The 16,259-nt window shown below is 37.2% G+C and overlaps 1 protein-coding gene across 3 annotated transcripts; it reads left to right on the forward strand.

Annotated features, from left to right (window-relative positions):
• The first annotated feature begins 1,702 nt into the window (after window positions 1–1,702).
• Window positions 1,703–15,118, forward strand: LOC103716201 (VIN3-like protein 2). 3 transcript variants are annotated; one of them, XM_008804111.5, is made up of 4 exons: window positions 1,703–2,031; window positions 8,945–9,611; window positions 13,394–13,716; window positions 13,815–15,118. In XM_008804111.5, exons 1-4 carry the CDS (start codon window positions 2,013–2,015, stop codon window positions 14,750–14,752), a joined length of 1,947 nt encoding a protein of 648 aa, XP_008802333.3. In that variant the 5' UTR covers window positions 1,703–2,012; the 3' UTR covers window positions 14,753–15,118. The 3 variants fall into 3 exon arrangements, with proteins under 3 accessions (XP_008802333.3, XP_089785259.1, XP_089785260.1); XM_089929133.1 differs by lacking the exon at window positions 1,703–2,031 and adding an exon at window positions 6,046–6,163; XM_089929134.1 differs by lacking the exon at window positions 1,703–2,031 and adding an exon at window positions 6,046–6,163 and having other exon boundaries at window positions 13,821–15,118.
• The last annotated feature ends 1,141 nt before the right edge of the window (window positions 15,119–16,259 follow it).

Here is a 16,259-nt window from a genome sequence, read left to right on the forward strand (position 1 = left end):
TTGTACTTCGCATGCCGTGAATCTCGTAGTGCATGGGGTTCCTTAATTGATAATTCCCCTTGGAAAAGACTGCAAGACGCCCTTGTCTTGGGGATGGAGCTCATAAGGTGGAACGCTTCCTTTGGCATGCGAGAGGCAAGGGGTTGGATACCCCGCACCACCACCTACCTAATCTTTTTAAGAAAAAAATTATAGGGCATCTTTTGAGTTTAGACCATATCCATTTAAACAAAAGTTATCAAAGTTTTAAATTCTATGTAATATAGTCCGGCTGTCTATCCCGTTGATAGAGTAAGAAAAAAAGACAAATATCTTTGATTTAGAAAAGCTAAATTATAGCTTCACGCAATCGCAAAATGCTCCGTCCTCTGTCATTCATCTGCCCGCACAGATCTCGAAGCACTCCTCCTCTCATTCATCCACCTGCACAGATCTCAAAGCTCTTCATCATCTATCATCCATCTACATGCATAGATCTCAATGCACTCCATTCTTTGTCATCCATCCGCTTACATAGATCTCAATGCACTCCTTCCTCTATCAGCTATGCATTTTGCACAGATCTCAAAGTACTTTATCGTCTGCCATCCATTCACTTCAACAGATCTCAAAGCGCTCTATCTTGCACAAAATATTAAAACGCTCAAAGCATTCTATCCTCTATCATTCATCCGACTGCATAAATCTCAAAGCATTCTATCCTTTATTATTCATCCAGCTGCATAAATCTCAAAGCGCTTCATCAACTATCATCCACTGCACTCAAAGTGTTTCATCCTCTATCATCCAATTATCTCAAAATGCTTATTCACTATCATTCATCCACATGTATAGATCTCAAAATGCTCATTCTCTATTATCTATCCATCTGCACATATGTCAAAGCGCCCAATCCTTTATCATTCATTCACCTGCATAGATCTTAAAGCATATCATCAATCCATTTGTATGGATCTCGAAGCATTTCAACCTCTCGTCTGTCTTTCTGCATAGATCTCAAGGTATTACATCCTTTGTCATCTATCCACTTCTACGGATCTCAAAAACGAGTAATACTTTGCTATCTATATGATTGGGTAGATCTCAAAGTACTATATCTTTTATCACTCATCTACCACACGGATCTCAAAGCACTATATCCTTGTCATCCATCTGTCTTCAGAGATCTCAAAGCATCCATCTTTTATCATTTATCTTTTGTACGAATCTCAAAGCATTCAATTTATGTGACTCTGATTCTCTCTTTCTTTTAATTCATGCTAAAATAAAATTCCCATGCTCTAAAATAATGAGAAGTGTAGTTTTGAGATTTTATGAAAGTTTGGTTATCGAGTGATCCTTATATCATAATATGTTGTAATGGAGATAGATAATCGGATCATATTGCAACAGATTTGAAGTTTTGGTGATTAATTAATATTTTTAAAATTTTTGAGGTCTAAGAATAAATCATCCAAACTTTAGGTATCTCTAATTATTTTTTTAACTTTTTTTTCTGGTAATTAATTAATTATTAGTTTTATTTTTTAAAGAAAAATTTCACCCTAGTTCCTTAATTATTTATTTCTCTTTTTTTTTCTCTAGACCCTGCTGATTAATTAATTATTTATTGTGAGGCATAAAAACCTGCCTCTTTGAGAAAGAAAGAAAGGCAATGGATTCGCATCAACCCACCTTATCCCAGCCCACTCTCGTGCCGTTTTCAGTAAGGCCAATTAATGTACCAAATTGTGCACCCCTTTCTTCTCTCTCTCTCTCTCTCTCCTCTCTCCTCTCCTTCCCTTTTCCCTCCCTCCTCACGCAACAACCCCCCCTCGGCCTCGCTCTCTCTCTTGCTACTACCCTTCTGCTCTTGGAGTCTCTTCCTCTCCTCCCTTCTCCACCCTTCTTCTTTCTCGTCTTTTGGAACACTCCATTCTATGAAGCTTTGAGGCCTAGCAAAAGGAGTATCCCTTTCTCTCTCCTTTCCAGTGGGTCTCCTCATTGAAAACCCGGTAGGGAAGGTTTCAGCCATGGAATCCATCTTCTCAGGTCAGTTCCCATCTAACCCCTCTCTTCTGTTGACAATGCTGCTGATTTTTCTCCCACATTCTTTCATTCTGCTTTATTTTCCGCACATTTCCCTAACTTCAAAGCATGATTTTTGTTGCGGAAAAGATGGTACATTTCGGCTTTTGTTTGCTTTGTTTTGATATAAAAGAGGCGGCTTTGTGCTTTTTGTGGTGCTTTCTGGTTTTAGTACATTTTGGTCAAGAATGGTTACTATTTGCCAATTTTTGTTTCCTTTGAACAGGGTAATGCATGTAATGTATTTTGGAGTTCGTGTCTTGTTCTTTAATGGGGGCATGAGGATCTGCATTTTTGTGTGTAGTTTTGGTTTAAATGATTCCCCACTCTCAAGAGTACTAGTTTTGTTTATAAAGTTGTGTTGAAGATTGCTTGGGAAATAAAAGAATAAGCCTGCCTGTCAGTCCTTTGTAGGTAGACATAAAATTCCAACACTGCTGGTGGATCTGCATGAGAAATTCTCAAACATGACAATGCTCTTTTCATGTTTTGAAACTCAGGTCTTAGAACTTTGGCTTTTTTGGATCTGATGAAGAGTCAATACACACGTCGTTGAGATTATCCAGAGAAAAATCACTAGTTGAGGGTTCTATGAAATTCTAGATGTTAGAAGAGGAGGATAATAAATGATACCAGTCGGCTTCCTCTGTCTGAATATCTCCAAATGCTAGATGGAAAGGTGATTTGAAAGAATGTATCAAAAATCAAAACCTTATGGAAAAAAAAAAATATTTCAGTAAATTAAGTATTTAAAGCTTCTTAGCTAGATTGGGAGGCTATGTTCTTGGATTTGCAAGAAATATGTTTTGTTGGTTATGGCTGCGTATGAGAGTTCTTTATGTTCCATAGTCATGCAAAGAGGAATGTGTTGAATTTAATGTGGTGACGTCTAAGTGGGTGAATGGATGGGTTGGCATGGATATGGGTAGTTTATGGGAGGTTAAATTTGGGATTTTTAATCTTAAAATTTGCATTGCTGAAGAGCATATTGGTGGAAATATTTTACAATATTATGGGTATCTAAGAAGAGCTGGCATTGAATGGATAGGACAAGATTTTAAATGGCTCTTTGTGGTGGATGATCAAGATCCTGTCTTGACAACTGTCAGATGGAAGTATATGTTTATATATACCCACACATATTTATGCTTGGAAATATGCTTTTCTTGTATGCAATGAGCTTGGTCTAGTGTACACCTGAGAAAGCTGAGTTTTGAATCAATGGGACAAAATTCTAAGGTAGGACCTTTATTTTCCTATGGTGGATGATCGAGATCCCGCATAACTTCTATTACCTGGTAGTATATTGAAGTGACGTCTGTTACCCGGACGATCAAAGAGAGTGAATTGGGAGTTCCAGGGTATTTGAGATTTAGAAAAGTAGTTAGAAACCATTGTAGTAAATTGGTTTCTGCTACATATGCCATTCCACTGGCTGTAAAACTTTCACAGAAACAGAAGTTGGATAAAGCTATATTTCCAATGAGCAGCTGGTATAGTTTTCTTAACAACATTGTAATGCATTTTTGATGATACTTACACATTATTTGTATAAACTCTAAGATAAAAGGTAATTTGATGAAATTAACAGTTTACTAGAAAAGGAAATTTTTGTCTCCACTTTAACTAAACATGCTCTATTCACTAAAATCAGTAAATCAATCTTGATTCTTTCTCAAAGAAAGGCCTTAATTTGAACTGATCAATATTATGTATCAAAATGGCAAATTTGTTTCTATCTGTACCTAATTAAGGACAAAGTGACATATTGACCTAACATCTTGATGTAAAATAGACTAAGAATCATGAATCCGGATGGAGGTAATAGTTCACCTGTTGGAGTGTTAGATAAGCCTTCTGAGCAGATGATAACCTCCACCATCTTTTTGAATGGTGCTCTAACACTTCATTTAGCCACAACATACAAGTTTCATTAATTTTTGATTAGTTTTCTTTCGATCATTGTGCTAATTCTACTATCTGGTAGACTGGCTTGTTGCATTGACTTGAATTATTGAACACCTTTTTTGGAAGATCAATTTTGTTTTTGTATTGCTGGAGGAAAAGTTGCAATTTTGCTTGTTAACATGTCATGTTAACTGTGTCTTCAGGTACATGAGAAAGTGTTCCTGCAATTTACACTTTATCTTTTATTTTCTTCTAATTTCTTTATATGTTTCTAGTTAATGTTAAATATTTCATGTTTTAATAAGTTCATTTTATTTTTAGCACAATTAGTTTAGGTGTTTGCCTAAGTGCTTGCCTTTCTCCTAGGTGATGTGCAGTCCTCTGACAACCTGTGTGCTACAACTACATCTTGAACTCTGCTAAAGCAACCATATTTGCTTCTCCTGATATATTTAGGCTCAACTGCCTATTCTCCTAATATGCCTTTATTGCTACTATCATTGTTCAGCCATCAATGTTGTTTTCTGTACGTCATTGCCACAGATGGTTTACTATTACATGTTTTGCATTTAACCTTGCCTTTTGTGTCCTAAATTTGTTTTTCAATTGAAGTTGAATCCATTGCGTGTTGTTAATGTTTCAAAAAAAATGGCGGATGCTTATTTCTAAACAAATTAGCAAATCATCATTACAAAATATAATTATTGTGAAGTGCATTTAATATTCAAGAAAACTCGTTGAAAGTGGTCATCACCTTAGTTGTGTATATTACATGAAACATCTTAATCTTCATTTCTATTTTTCTATACGGGAGTGCTTATGTCTTCTTCCTTTGCCTTTAAAGTTGCAAGCCTTGTCATTTCTTCATTCCTAGACTTGATTATCTCACAGTCATTTCTTCATTCCTAGACTTGATTTTCTTATAGTGCCAATTTTTTTTCGCTTGTTCATCTTCTTTAACTCTCTGCATAGGCTGTAAACTAGTGAAGGGAACTCTTTCTTTGGATTCTTGCAGTATTATCCCCTATGCTCATTTTTTTAGTTGGAAAAGAAGCCTCTGTTTTTTTGTGTCTTATTTTTTCTTTTTCAATTTTATTATTATTTGATTATATATTTTCGTTGGGATCAAGTCAATGAAAAATCCATTAGAGGGCCTTCTGCTTCTTGCATGGGAATTTGTTGGTGGGAGTCATTTGACTTTGTTGGGTTAAGTGGCATTTATTATGAAGGAATAACCTCAATACGATAGCTGACCTATTGGAAAATTAACATGGAAAGATCTTTGCTTGGACATATATTTAAGTCCCCATTCTATAAAACTTTTTACCTTCTGAAATCCCTCAAGGAGACATCCGAAAAAACAGGTGTTCTAAGATGCTATGCATATCTAGGCGCAACCTCAGTGCCTTGCCTGTTTCAGGGCAAGGCAACTCTGTCGAGGTGCTTAAAGAAAGTGCCTTACACATGCCTTATTGAGATGCTGAGGCACAAAAAAAAAGGGCGCAGGGGGGGGGGGGGTTACATTTGTGACTGAGTGTTGTGTATGTGATTGCGGGCAGCTGAATTCATTGTGTTCTGTGATGATTGTGTGCTGTTTGTTTCCTAATGCATTGTGTATGTGTGTAATTGTGGATTTCTGTGTGGCTGAAATTATTTAGGTGTTGTGTTTGCTTGTGTTAGTAACATCATGAATACATTATCGATATTATACACACATGGATGCAAGCATGTATGCATGCATACGTATAAATGTACATGCATTCTTGCATGCATACATACGTATGTATAAGTTTACATTGTTATACATATGTTCATATATACAAAGCATATACGCATTCATACATATATGCATTTACATGTGTTTGTGTGTATGCATTGCATACATATGAATCTACATGCATGCTTGCATGCATACATGCATACATATAAATGTACATGCTTATACATATGTTCATCTACACAAAACACATATACGCATACATACATATATGTATTTGCATGTGTTTGTGTGTGTGCATGTGTATTTATATGCAGCAAGGGTGTTAATCTCATGCTTACAGGCCCCATATTGATAGCATGTACTATACCGCCAATAAGCCAGGACTGATCCACATTGGTATTGCACAAGCTAGGTTCTTATTCCACTGTATTGAAGTGGACCAACCACGTCCTGATCCATTATGGCTTGGTACAATTTTTTTTTCTTTTGCATTTTTTTTTGCTCATTTGTATTGAGGTATGCTGCCCTTGTATTGAGGATTATACTGTAGAGTCATACCATCTGATATGGTAGTGTTCTTCGAGATTTGAATCCTTGATATGTATGTATATGTTCTTGTATGTATATATACATGGACCTATATATATACTCTTAGACCATCCGATATGGTACTGATCCTTGAGATTTGAATCCTCAATATATGCATATGTATATAGTATATATTCTTCTACATACATATCCATGTACATATGTATCTAAATATTTGCATATACATCTGTGTATGCACACAAACACATAAATACACACATATGCACATATAATGACTTTATTTCCAAATCCATCTTTCTTTCTCCATCACCATCCTGATTGTTCAAGAGTTAGGTCATTCATTGTTCTTGATTTTTCTTTTCATGGATAGATAAAAATATTAGGATTTTCCATTCATCTGGCTCATTTGTCCGTGCATCATAGGAAAGCAAATGAAGACTTCGGCTATTGTCACATCTGATCTCTGTCTAAAAGTTTATTACTTCTTATAGGATAGCAGTTTACTTGTTTTAGTGTGAGGAATGAGGATCCATTCTTTCTTTTTTTAAAACTATTTAATGTATAAAATTTTGGTGTTGCATATGCTCTTTGCTAGTTAACTCCAATGCTTACATCTCTCCTACTCCTTCCTAAAATGATGGTATAGTATTGATGATTTCTCATGCTTTATATGATAGGCTCATTTACTTCAAATTTCCTTGATCTTTAGAGTTTTGCCACCATGGTCATTTTCTTATTTACGTCTGTAGATTTGCTGAGAGCAAGCATTGCCTTATCCATGAGATTTCTTGTTTTGCCCTGAACTCTTATCTAATCATGGTTTACATCATCAGCTGCTCACATTCCAAAGTTACTGAAGAATTTTCCAACACAGTATTCCTACCTTTTCTTAGAAATTCAGGTTTTGGTTGTATCTATTTCATCTTTCCACATGTAGAAAAATTAAATATATGGCTAGCAGTGAAGATAATATGGTCTAGTATCATACTATGAGGTAAGCAGGAGTCTTGGTTGAAATCACCTTATTGGAGCACCAACTAATGAATTTCCTTCTTTTTCACCCAACCTTCTTCCTCTTACTGTCAAGTAATCTCATCTTTTGTGATCTTTCTTTTCTTTTCTACCTGGGATGTTGTCTATTGTACTTTTCTGCTGATGACCATTTTCCTCATATTCACCTTTTAGAATCTTCTATTCTTTTGAGGCTGCATTTATCAGGTCTAAACTACGCACCATTGTGCTGATGCGTTCATAAATGTTCTTTTTATGGTTTCAGATTTTCTTATGGGCTCTCAGGTTGACAGTCTCCTACTTATCAAAAATTTCTGACTACCTTAGGCAACTGACCAACCGATCCTCCATTAACTTTTTTTTTTTTTTATCGAAAGCTGCAAAGTATGTGAGAGGCAAAGAATATTCTTTAGTGACAGGAGGCTAGTATTGGTGCATTCACTACAATCTGAGGAGACTTGTGGTTGGGATTAAGTTTTACTCATGATCAAATGTTGCATGCAAATATGTTCTACATGATCAAATAGAGAAATAAAACTCTTTTTCCTCTAGAAGCTTGTTTCTTATGAGATCTTTGTTTTAAGAGCCAAAATGAGCACTATTCGCTCTTCCTTACTATTTCTTTACTCCGTCGATCCCCATAACAGTCTTTTACTGGGATTGATATAAGATGTTTATATTTCATTGTCTCTCATCCTAAGCTTGCTTCAAGTCTTAACCTAAGTATATATGGGATCAGATTGGCCCCTTCACATTGGCTTGAGAAATATAGTCAGAGAGCTCTGGTGAATAACTTTGTGCAGACCTATTGAACTTTGTCTACAAGATTGCATTGTCCTGCCTGATCCCAGGGATTTTTCTATCAAACCAACTATGAGTGCTGTGAGATACGTTAGGTGTTAATTGTGAGATATTTTTCTTTTTCGACTGCTTTCTTATTATTTGCTTGCCCACTAGCATGTCTTTGATGCCCTTGGACTGTTCCAAAATTAAGGTCCATTCATGTGTTCTAGATCTTGATGTGTTTTACACCCTTTTCCTTTCTCAATTATCGGGTAACTAGATGCCTAGGATGCTGCATCTGTTTCATCAGTTAATCAATTCACCTTTTTATTTGTGAAATAATGGATGAGTCATTTGCCACCAACCAAGAGGCATAATAGTTAGAATATGTTCTCTTCCTAATCATAATCCGCTAGAATATTCCCTGTCATCTATCATGACAACCTTGCATGCGGTTTCTTCACATCACTTTCTAATTCAACTTGGTAGTTGAAAATCTTGAACCTCACGTTCATTCTTTACTTTTGCTGACATAGGTTTGAGCTGTCTGTCTTATAATAAAGATTTCAGCACTGTTTCTCTGTCATATTGTTACAATTTCCCCTCCTTACAAATTGTTGGTACATAAATATTTTAGTATATCTTCTTAAACTGTGATATCTCTTTCATCTTGTTAGTACTTGCTGCATTTTGTTGGTTGTTCTCCTTCCAATTTGTAGTCTGCCATAAACAATTCCTAGTTGGTTCTTCTGATACCTCATTGCCATAAAGTTTTGCTAACTACTTTTCTGGATACCAGATTATGAAATTAAGAATAACATTTACTGATATTATCACTTCCCATATAATTTTATGGAATGCAATTTATTTTTTTTCCTGGGACTCATGCTCCTTCAATTCTTGCAGGTTTTGTGATTGATCCTGCAAAATGCAGCAAGTTGAGTTTAGAGGAGAAGAGAGAGTTAGTGCATGAAATTTCAAAGTGGGCAGACAATGCTCCTGAAATTCTTCAGTCTTGGAGTCGTAGAGAGCTTCTTCAACTCATCTGTGCTGAAATGGGCAAGGAGAGGAAATATACTGGGGTCACAAAACCTAAAATGATCGAACATCTGCTTAGGCTGGTTTCCCAGAAGAATGGAAAAAGGAATGATGACAAAAAAAGCATCTCATCAGCCACACCAAACAATCCTAATGGATTAAAGAAGAGGAAAAAAGAACCACCACTGCAGTTTGAAACTGATACAAGTCATGATCCCTTGAAAAGAAAAGAGGAGCAAGTTGACACCTTGATCTGTCAAAATCTTGCCTGTCGAGCCACTCTGAGCTTAGAAGATGGATACTGTAAGCGGTGTTCCTGCTGCATCTGTCATTGCTATGATGAGAACAAGGACCCTAGTCTATGGTTGGTTTGCAATTCTGATCCTCCTTACCTGAGTAATTCATGCGGTATGTCCTGCCACCTGAAATGTGCTCTTAAGCATGAGACGGCTGGAATTTTGAAGAATGGGTGTTATCCAAAGTTGGATGGCAGTTTTTATTGTGTTTTCTGTGGAAAAGTCAATTGGCTCATAGGGTAAATAACTATTCTATTCACTTTTGACAAGTACATTGAATTTTTTATGTGATTATATTCCTTGATCATTGGTCTCCCAGTATGGTTAATTACTGCATGAGCAGATATAATGGGGAGAAAAGTAGATAATAAGTAAGATAATTTGTAACTATAATTCAAAAGGGGAATTTAGTTTACCTTTTAAAAGAAAAGGGAAGACAATGTCCCTTATCTTGTATTCAGAGCACATTCTGAGGGATTGGACCATTTGTTCTTTGTAAACATAGTGCTTAAATGCGTCCCTGTAGAACGTATGCACACAAATTAATAATGCAATATTTGTTTCTATTTGTGGTCTTATTGAAGACTATCTACACTCAGTAGGAAAAGTTATATTGAGTATGGGTATATTTAATTTGTTTTTTACTTTGCTCATGTAGTTTGCTTTTTTCTTTCATGCTCTTTTTCTAACTGCTATTTTTTGCTAAGTGGTGATCCCTCATACATGCACACGTGTGCCCCACTCCCCCATCTGTGCGCATGTCCATGGATACGCACCCAACCCAGCAGCTGAACACATACACTCATGCCCCCATCTACCTGCATGCACCTCACCTGCATGCCATGCACAGCCCCACATGTATGTGCACACGCAGAGAGAGAGAGAGAGAGAGAGACATATATATAGTTTTTTGTTTCTAAGTTTTTGTGCATTCTGAAATTTATCGCTTTAAGTATAGAACATGTGTGCAAATTGTTGGTTAGCAAGTTTATAACTTTAAAAACCTATTAACATTTTACCGGATACAAATATCGTATGATCAGAAGCATACAATTAATTGATTATTAAAACTTGCATCTTCTGTATCAATTCCATTATTTGTCTCCCTAGTCGCAGTCTTCTTGCTGACCCACCCCAACATGCATTTTAGAGTGCCGTGCCAGAGCGATAGGCGCTCTGCAGTCACGCATTCGAGCAAGAGCCTTTCTTCACTATGTAATTAGAGGGCTTGCATCTTGTGTACTGTATGATGGCACACTGTATAATCATATTGATATCAATTTTATATGGCAGCATGTCATTTCCATATTCCAAGAGTTTCTTATGGTGTACTGCATATTCCTTATTTCGAACGAACTCTATTTTATACTGATTTCCTATATGTTTTCTTTTTTAGTTCTTTTTGAACAATATATACATATATATGTATACACACACATACATATATATATATATGGAATATACATACATACATACGTATATATGTATATATGTGTGTGTGTGTGTATGAAATCTAATGTATGTGAATCTGAAGACTTATGTTTCTGAACGCACTTCTGCACAGGTAAATTTTAAATGCTTTATAAGAGTTTTGAATAGAGAAATCTATTTCAGATTTTGATCCCTTTGGATAAAATTATAAGCAGTGAAAGGGCAATTGACAGAGGCGAGATTTCAGTCAAGATTTGTGGTGGTACTAGGAAGGACAGAACTTGAAATAAGCACATAAGAGGAATTATGCATGGAACTGATTTAGGGTTTTGCAAGTAGAATCATATGAAGTGTTTTCATCATGTTTGATGTACTTTTAAAATGGCCTTCTGAGAAGGGACCTTAAAATTCTGTTTGAAGGTTCAAGGGAAAAAAAGATTTCTTATTTATGCAACTGTTTTATGTTTGTTTTGTTTCAAATGCTTCTTCAACTGCTATCTTTCAATCTGCTTTACTCATCATTGATACCATGTAGTTGCATAATAAAAAGAAGAAAAAATTACAGAAACACCGCTTCAACTTTGGACTAGGTACACTTCGATCCACAATTTTTAAAAAGTTTCAATTAGCCACAAAATCATAATTTTCATTGCAAAGTGGCCTAGTCACCCATTTGAATCCTGACACCATTAACAGAGCAAGTAAAAGGACAAAATACCCTTGATTCAAAGAGGCTAGATCGTGGCTTTCACGCGAAAGAAGATTAATTGTCCTTCTCAGAAAACCACCATTCGATAACTTACCCCATGGATCTCAAAGTGCTCTACACTTCTTCGATCTTCCATCGGCACATATCTCAAAGCATGTTTATGCACTTGATATCGTGTCTATGTCAAAGCGAGTTTATGCACAAATCTCAATGTGGGTCATCTCCTCCACGCTCATGTCACCTTCTCCTTTGGCGAGACCGAGGCCTCCAACGACAATGAGATTCGTGGCACCGGAGAGTCCATTGGTGAGATCAAGCGTCAATGACGAGAGCTGCTGGCGAGTCCAACGACAATGAGATCCATGCCCACTCCTACCTTTTTTCTTATTCCAATTTTCTCCTCCACCTAAGGGCGTCGCTTCTCTACTTCGAGGGTCGGTGCCCCAATTTGGTGAGGTCAAGGGCCGGGGCTGAGGGTTGAGGGCACCATGTCGATGAGGTCGTTAGCCGAAGGGGGGGGGACACCGTGCCTCTGTTCATCTATTCGAGCATGGCCGGAGGGCACCTAACCTGCATCGGGGCCTTAGTTTGATGAGTCTGATCCACCCGCCACCGATCCTCACCTGTTCTGCTGATCCCTACCTCCTCTGTATCGGATTGCTCACCTCATAGATCTCAAAGCTCTTCATCTTCTATCGTTCATATGCCTACACAAGTCTCAAAGTGCTCGATCTTCTATTATTCATCCACCCACAGATCTCAAAGCGATCATCCTCTAGCGTTTATCCATCCACACAAATCTCAAAGCGCTCCATACTCTATTATTCATCTGCCTACACAAATCTCAAAGCAACAAATTGGTGATCCCAGTGGATCACCTTGATTTTTTTCTTTTATTTTTTTTTCCAATCATCTTCCTTTTTCCTTCAATTTCTGCCAAAACAAGAGCCCCCTACGAAGTTAGTGGGAAGGGCGTTTTTTGGAATTTTACGGATGTTTTGTTATCACGTGACTATCACGTGATAACGATTTGTAATGGAGATAGATGGATGGACCACATCGCAACAAAAATTATGTTTTGGTGGCTAGTTGAAACTTTTTGAAAATTTGGGGTTGAAGTGTAACTGGCCCGAAGTTAAGGGGTGTCTCTGTAGTTTTCCTTAAAATGAATTGATGTTTAAGAAAGATGAAATACTACTTGATGATATAAATTTTATTAATTGAACTGGGATATAATTGTTTAAATTAGTCTTGTTTTACCAAACAATTAAACATCCATTTAATTTTCTTATGTAGGGGACTAATGATTAAAATGCCTATGAGAATTATATTTTGTTTTCTCATGAATAATTTATATGAAAAAGTGATTATCTTGGAATCTGTCTTTAATGCAGTTTTGTATGTGTAAGATGCAAGATGTCATAAACTATGAATTTTGACTATTTTATTTCTTGTTACAGTTCATGACTTTTTAGTAGTACCCCTCAATTTAACCCATATAACTATAAAATCTTAGCACTTAAACACCAGTATTGGTGGGCAATTGTAACTGTATTAATTTCAAAGCAATCTGTCCAATTTTTTTTAAAAAGTACATTCTCTTCTAAGCTGCTTGTCATCTTGAACTCTGATTGTAAAAAGGTCTTCCTGGCGCTAACTGTACCACTGCTTGGGAGAATAATTCCATGGTAATGCCTAGGCTGGTCTTTTCTTTAATATGTATGAGGTTACTTTTCTAATGTTTGTTTTTTTTCCACTAAATATTTTTTAAATAATAAAGATGCACATACGATGGTAAGGAAATTATGTAGTTTTATTTATCATCTTGAAGATGTTCATGATATAATTTATAGGCATTATTTTGCATCTCACTTTCCACAGAAGCTGGAGAAAACAACTGTTAATTGCCAAGGATGCTAGGAGAGTTGATGTGTTATGTGATCGATTATCTTTGAGCCACAAAATGCTTAAAGGAACTGAGCATTATAAAGATATGCAAAATATTGTGAATACAGCTGTCAAGAAACTCAAGAAAGAAGTTGGGCCACTAGATAAAGTTTCTGCAGTGATGGCGAGAGGCATCGTCAACCGTCTTAATTGTGGCACAGAGGTTCAGAAACTATGTGTTTCTGCAGTGGAAGCAGCAGATTCCATGCTTTCTAGCTCAACAGACTACTTGGCTGATACAGAAATAAAAGCCCCAGGTAACTATTGTCCCTCCAAAACCTTGAGATCCTTCCAAGTTCCAAGTTTAAACTCAGATTCCAATGGGCTCATTCTACTACTGCTCATTTATTCATAGGATCAGTCAGCACACATTCCCAGGCTTTCCAAATCCATTTTGAAGACATCTCTCCATTTTCTGTAGTTGTTTCCCTTCATTCCAGAGACAATATGTTTGAAGAAAATATCATAGGCTGCACACTGTGGCATCGAAAATGTGAAATCATGGACTATCCAGAAGAACCCACATGCCTTATCCTGAGGCCAGATACAAAGATCATGATATCAGGACTTAGCCCTTCAACCGAATATTCTTTCAAGGTGTCTCCTTTCAGCAGCACAAAGGAATTCGGAAAGTGGGAGGCCGAGTGTGTGACACAGAACCTTAATGGAAACAGTGGCCAATCCTCCACTCATAACTCAGAGAGCACTTATATTCATGATGATCTTATTTCGGATCTGAAAAAGGAACAGGACATGGGTGAGCCGCCTGCGATCATTCAAGCACATTCACAGAAGGGTTCAACAAACTCAAGTGATAACAACCGGGCTTCAAAACTCCCTAAGTGCAACCATAGTAACCATCCTAAGGTTCTCCCATCTGAGGGCACGAGTGACAACAATGACAGACATCTGCAACCATTTTCAGAGACTGTACCTTTTGTCAGCTCCAATTCTGTTCCCTTGGAAATGCCTTGCAAATCCAACAGGCTTAACAGTACGCCAGATTCTGCCAGCAAGGAGTCTGCAGAGAGGGTGTATGAGTACTGTGTAAAGGTAATCAGATGGTTGGAATGCGAGGGGTACATGGAGAAGGAGTTCCGTGTGAAATTCCTCACATGGTTCAGTTTGAAAGCGACTGCTCAAGAAAGAAGGGTGGTGAGTGCATTCATTGATGTTCTGATAGATGAACCTGCCAGTCTGGTTGCTCAGCTGGTTGATGCTTTCATGGATGGTATATGTAATAAGGAGAAGCCGGTCATACGGAAAGGCTTCTGCACCAGCTTGTGGCATTAATCTCGAGGTCCTACGGGTAGCTATTTATTTAGTTTATCTTTAGGAGCCCTACAGCAACTTATCTTGGGTGGTGGGAGATGCAATGCTGCTGCTGCGGAACTCCACTAGAACATTAAAAAAATGATTTCATTTTATTGAATTATCAATGGATCAATCTGCCTTGTAAGGAGAAGCATGTTCCTGGAAAAAGGTTTCCCCACTAGGCCACATTGACTTATGTTCTTCAGGATCTATCTTCCTGTTTCACACTAATTGCTGCCAGATGTGGCTATTTGATCATGCACTGAAATTTAGATTCTGAGATTGTAATGCCGATGTGGTGTCTTTTAATGCTAATTCATGAACTAACTATTCAATCTTTTCAGATATTACTGTCTTCTTGTAGATTTGTCATGCTTGATATGTAAGCACAGGAAACATGCAATCATCTTCTGCTTCTCTATCTTGTCTGCTTTCATTTGCCTTTGTTGCAGCATCCAGTGTGCTGGGTAGGCTGCTTGATCTGCCTAATTTTCCTCAATTTCAGATCACATCATTGGTTTTCTTGTTACCTCTTAAGCTTGGAGAAAATTTGAACTTGACATATATCAAGTGTGTCGTTGCACAAGCCAAACTTGGTGACTAGGAAGGTCATCACCATCATTTGGCTGTCTTTATCTTTCTGAGGCTGTATTATCTCAACACCTGGTGCATGCTCATTGGTATTCCAGATGTTGCTTGGAACAAAATTTTGTTCTTCGGCAGTTATTCGCATTCTGATAATTTATTCCGATCCCAGCCATGCCATCAATTTCAATTCCATTCAACTCTAGCTTTTCAGTAATTCTCAGCCTATGTAACTTGAGGGATACAACTATTCCAGATCACTCAGCTAGAATAAGTCATTAGCTGATACTGGACTTGGCTTGCACCTAAAGCTCAGATGGATGGCATAATAACTGGGATCCACAACAGTGGCTGGCCCTCCTTTGACAAGTGGTCACAAGGGCTATGTACAAAAACTGGGAACTAGCATCATTTTCTCTATGCACAAGCAATCCTACAGATGCCAATTCATACCAAATTCTTGAACCCCTCACCTCTTGTAAACACTGTGGGTTTAAGCCATCTCGGACATGCACTGATGCACTACCACTTGATTTGCTTAGTCTAATTAACATAACCTGCATGACACTGCAGAACAACTACGTCACAGTTGAATTGCACTCATAAAGTTATCAAGCACACAAGATGAATTCAAGTAGAATTACAAAACATTCATCTTCAAAGTCAGCTTCATCTTGTTACCCTAGCTGCACAGAGCTAGCTTATGTAAACCATGAATTAGCTCACAGAATGATGACAAGTTTTATGTGGATCAGTTCTTGCTCAAGTCTGAACTAGGAATGTCCCTAAGACTTGCATACCCAGGTCTTTCTTGTATTAATCTGAACTAAATGTTGAAATCAGCTAGGACTTGCATAAATATATATATATATATATATATATATATATATATATATATATA

The sequence above is a fragment of the Phoenix dactylifera genome, chromosome 2 (assembly GCF_051530095.1).
Source record: "Phoenix dactylifera cultivar Ajwa chromosome 2, Ajwa_hap1_PhDact_Kaust_v1.1, whole genome shotgun sequence".
Taxonomy (NCBI): Eukaryota; Viridiplantae; Streptophyta; class Magnoliopsida; order Arecales; family Arecaceae; genus Phoenix; species Phoenix dactylifera.

Bases quoted from the DNA above. Each gene is read 5' to 3' on its own strand.
- LOC103716201 (XM_089929133.1), top strand. From the start codon at position 6,052: ATGTACTATACCGCCAATAAGCCAGGACTGATCCACATTGGTATTGCA. The intron at 6,164-8,944 runs GTACAATTTTTT...CAATTCTTGCAG, and splicing joins TCCTGATCCATTATGGCTTG to GTTTTGTGATTGATCCTGCA. The intron at 13,717-13,814 runs GTAACTATTGTC...ATTTATTCATAG, and splicing joins TACAGAAATAAAAGCCCCAG to GATCAGTCAGCACACATTCC.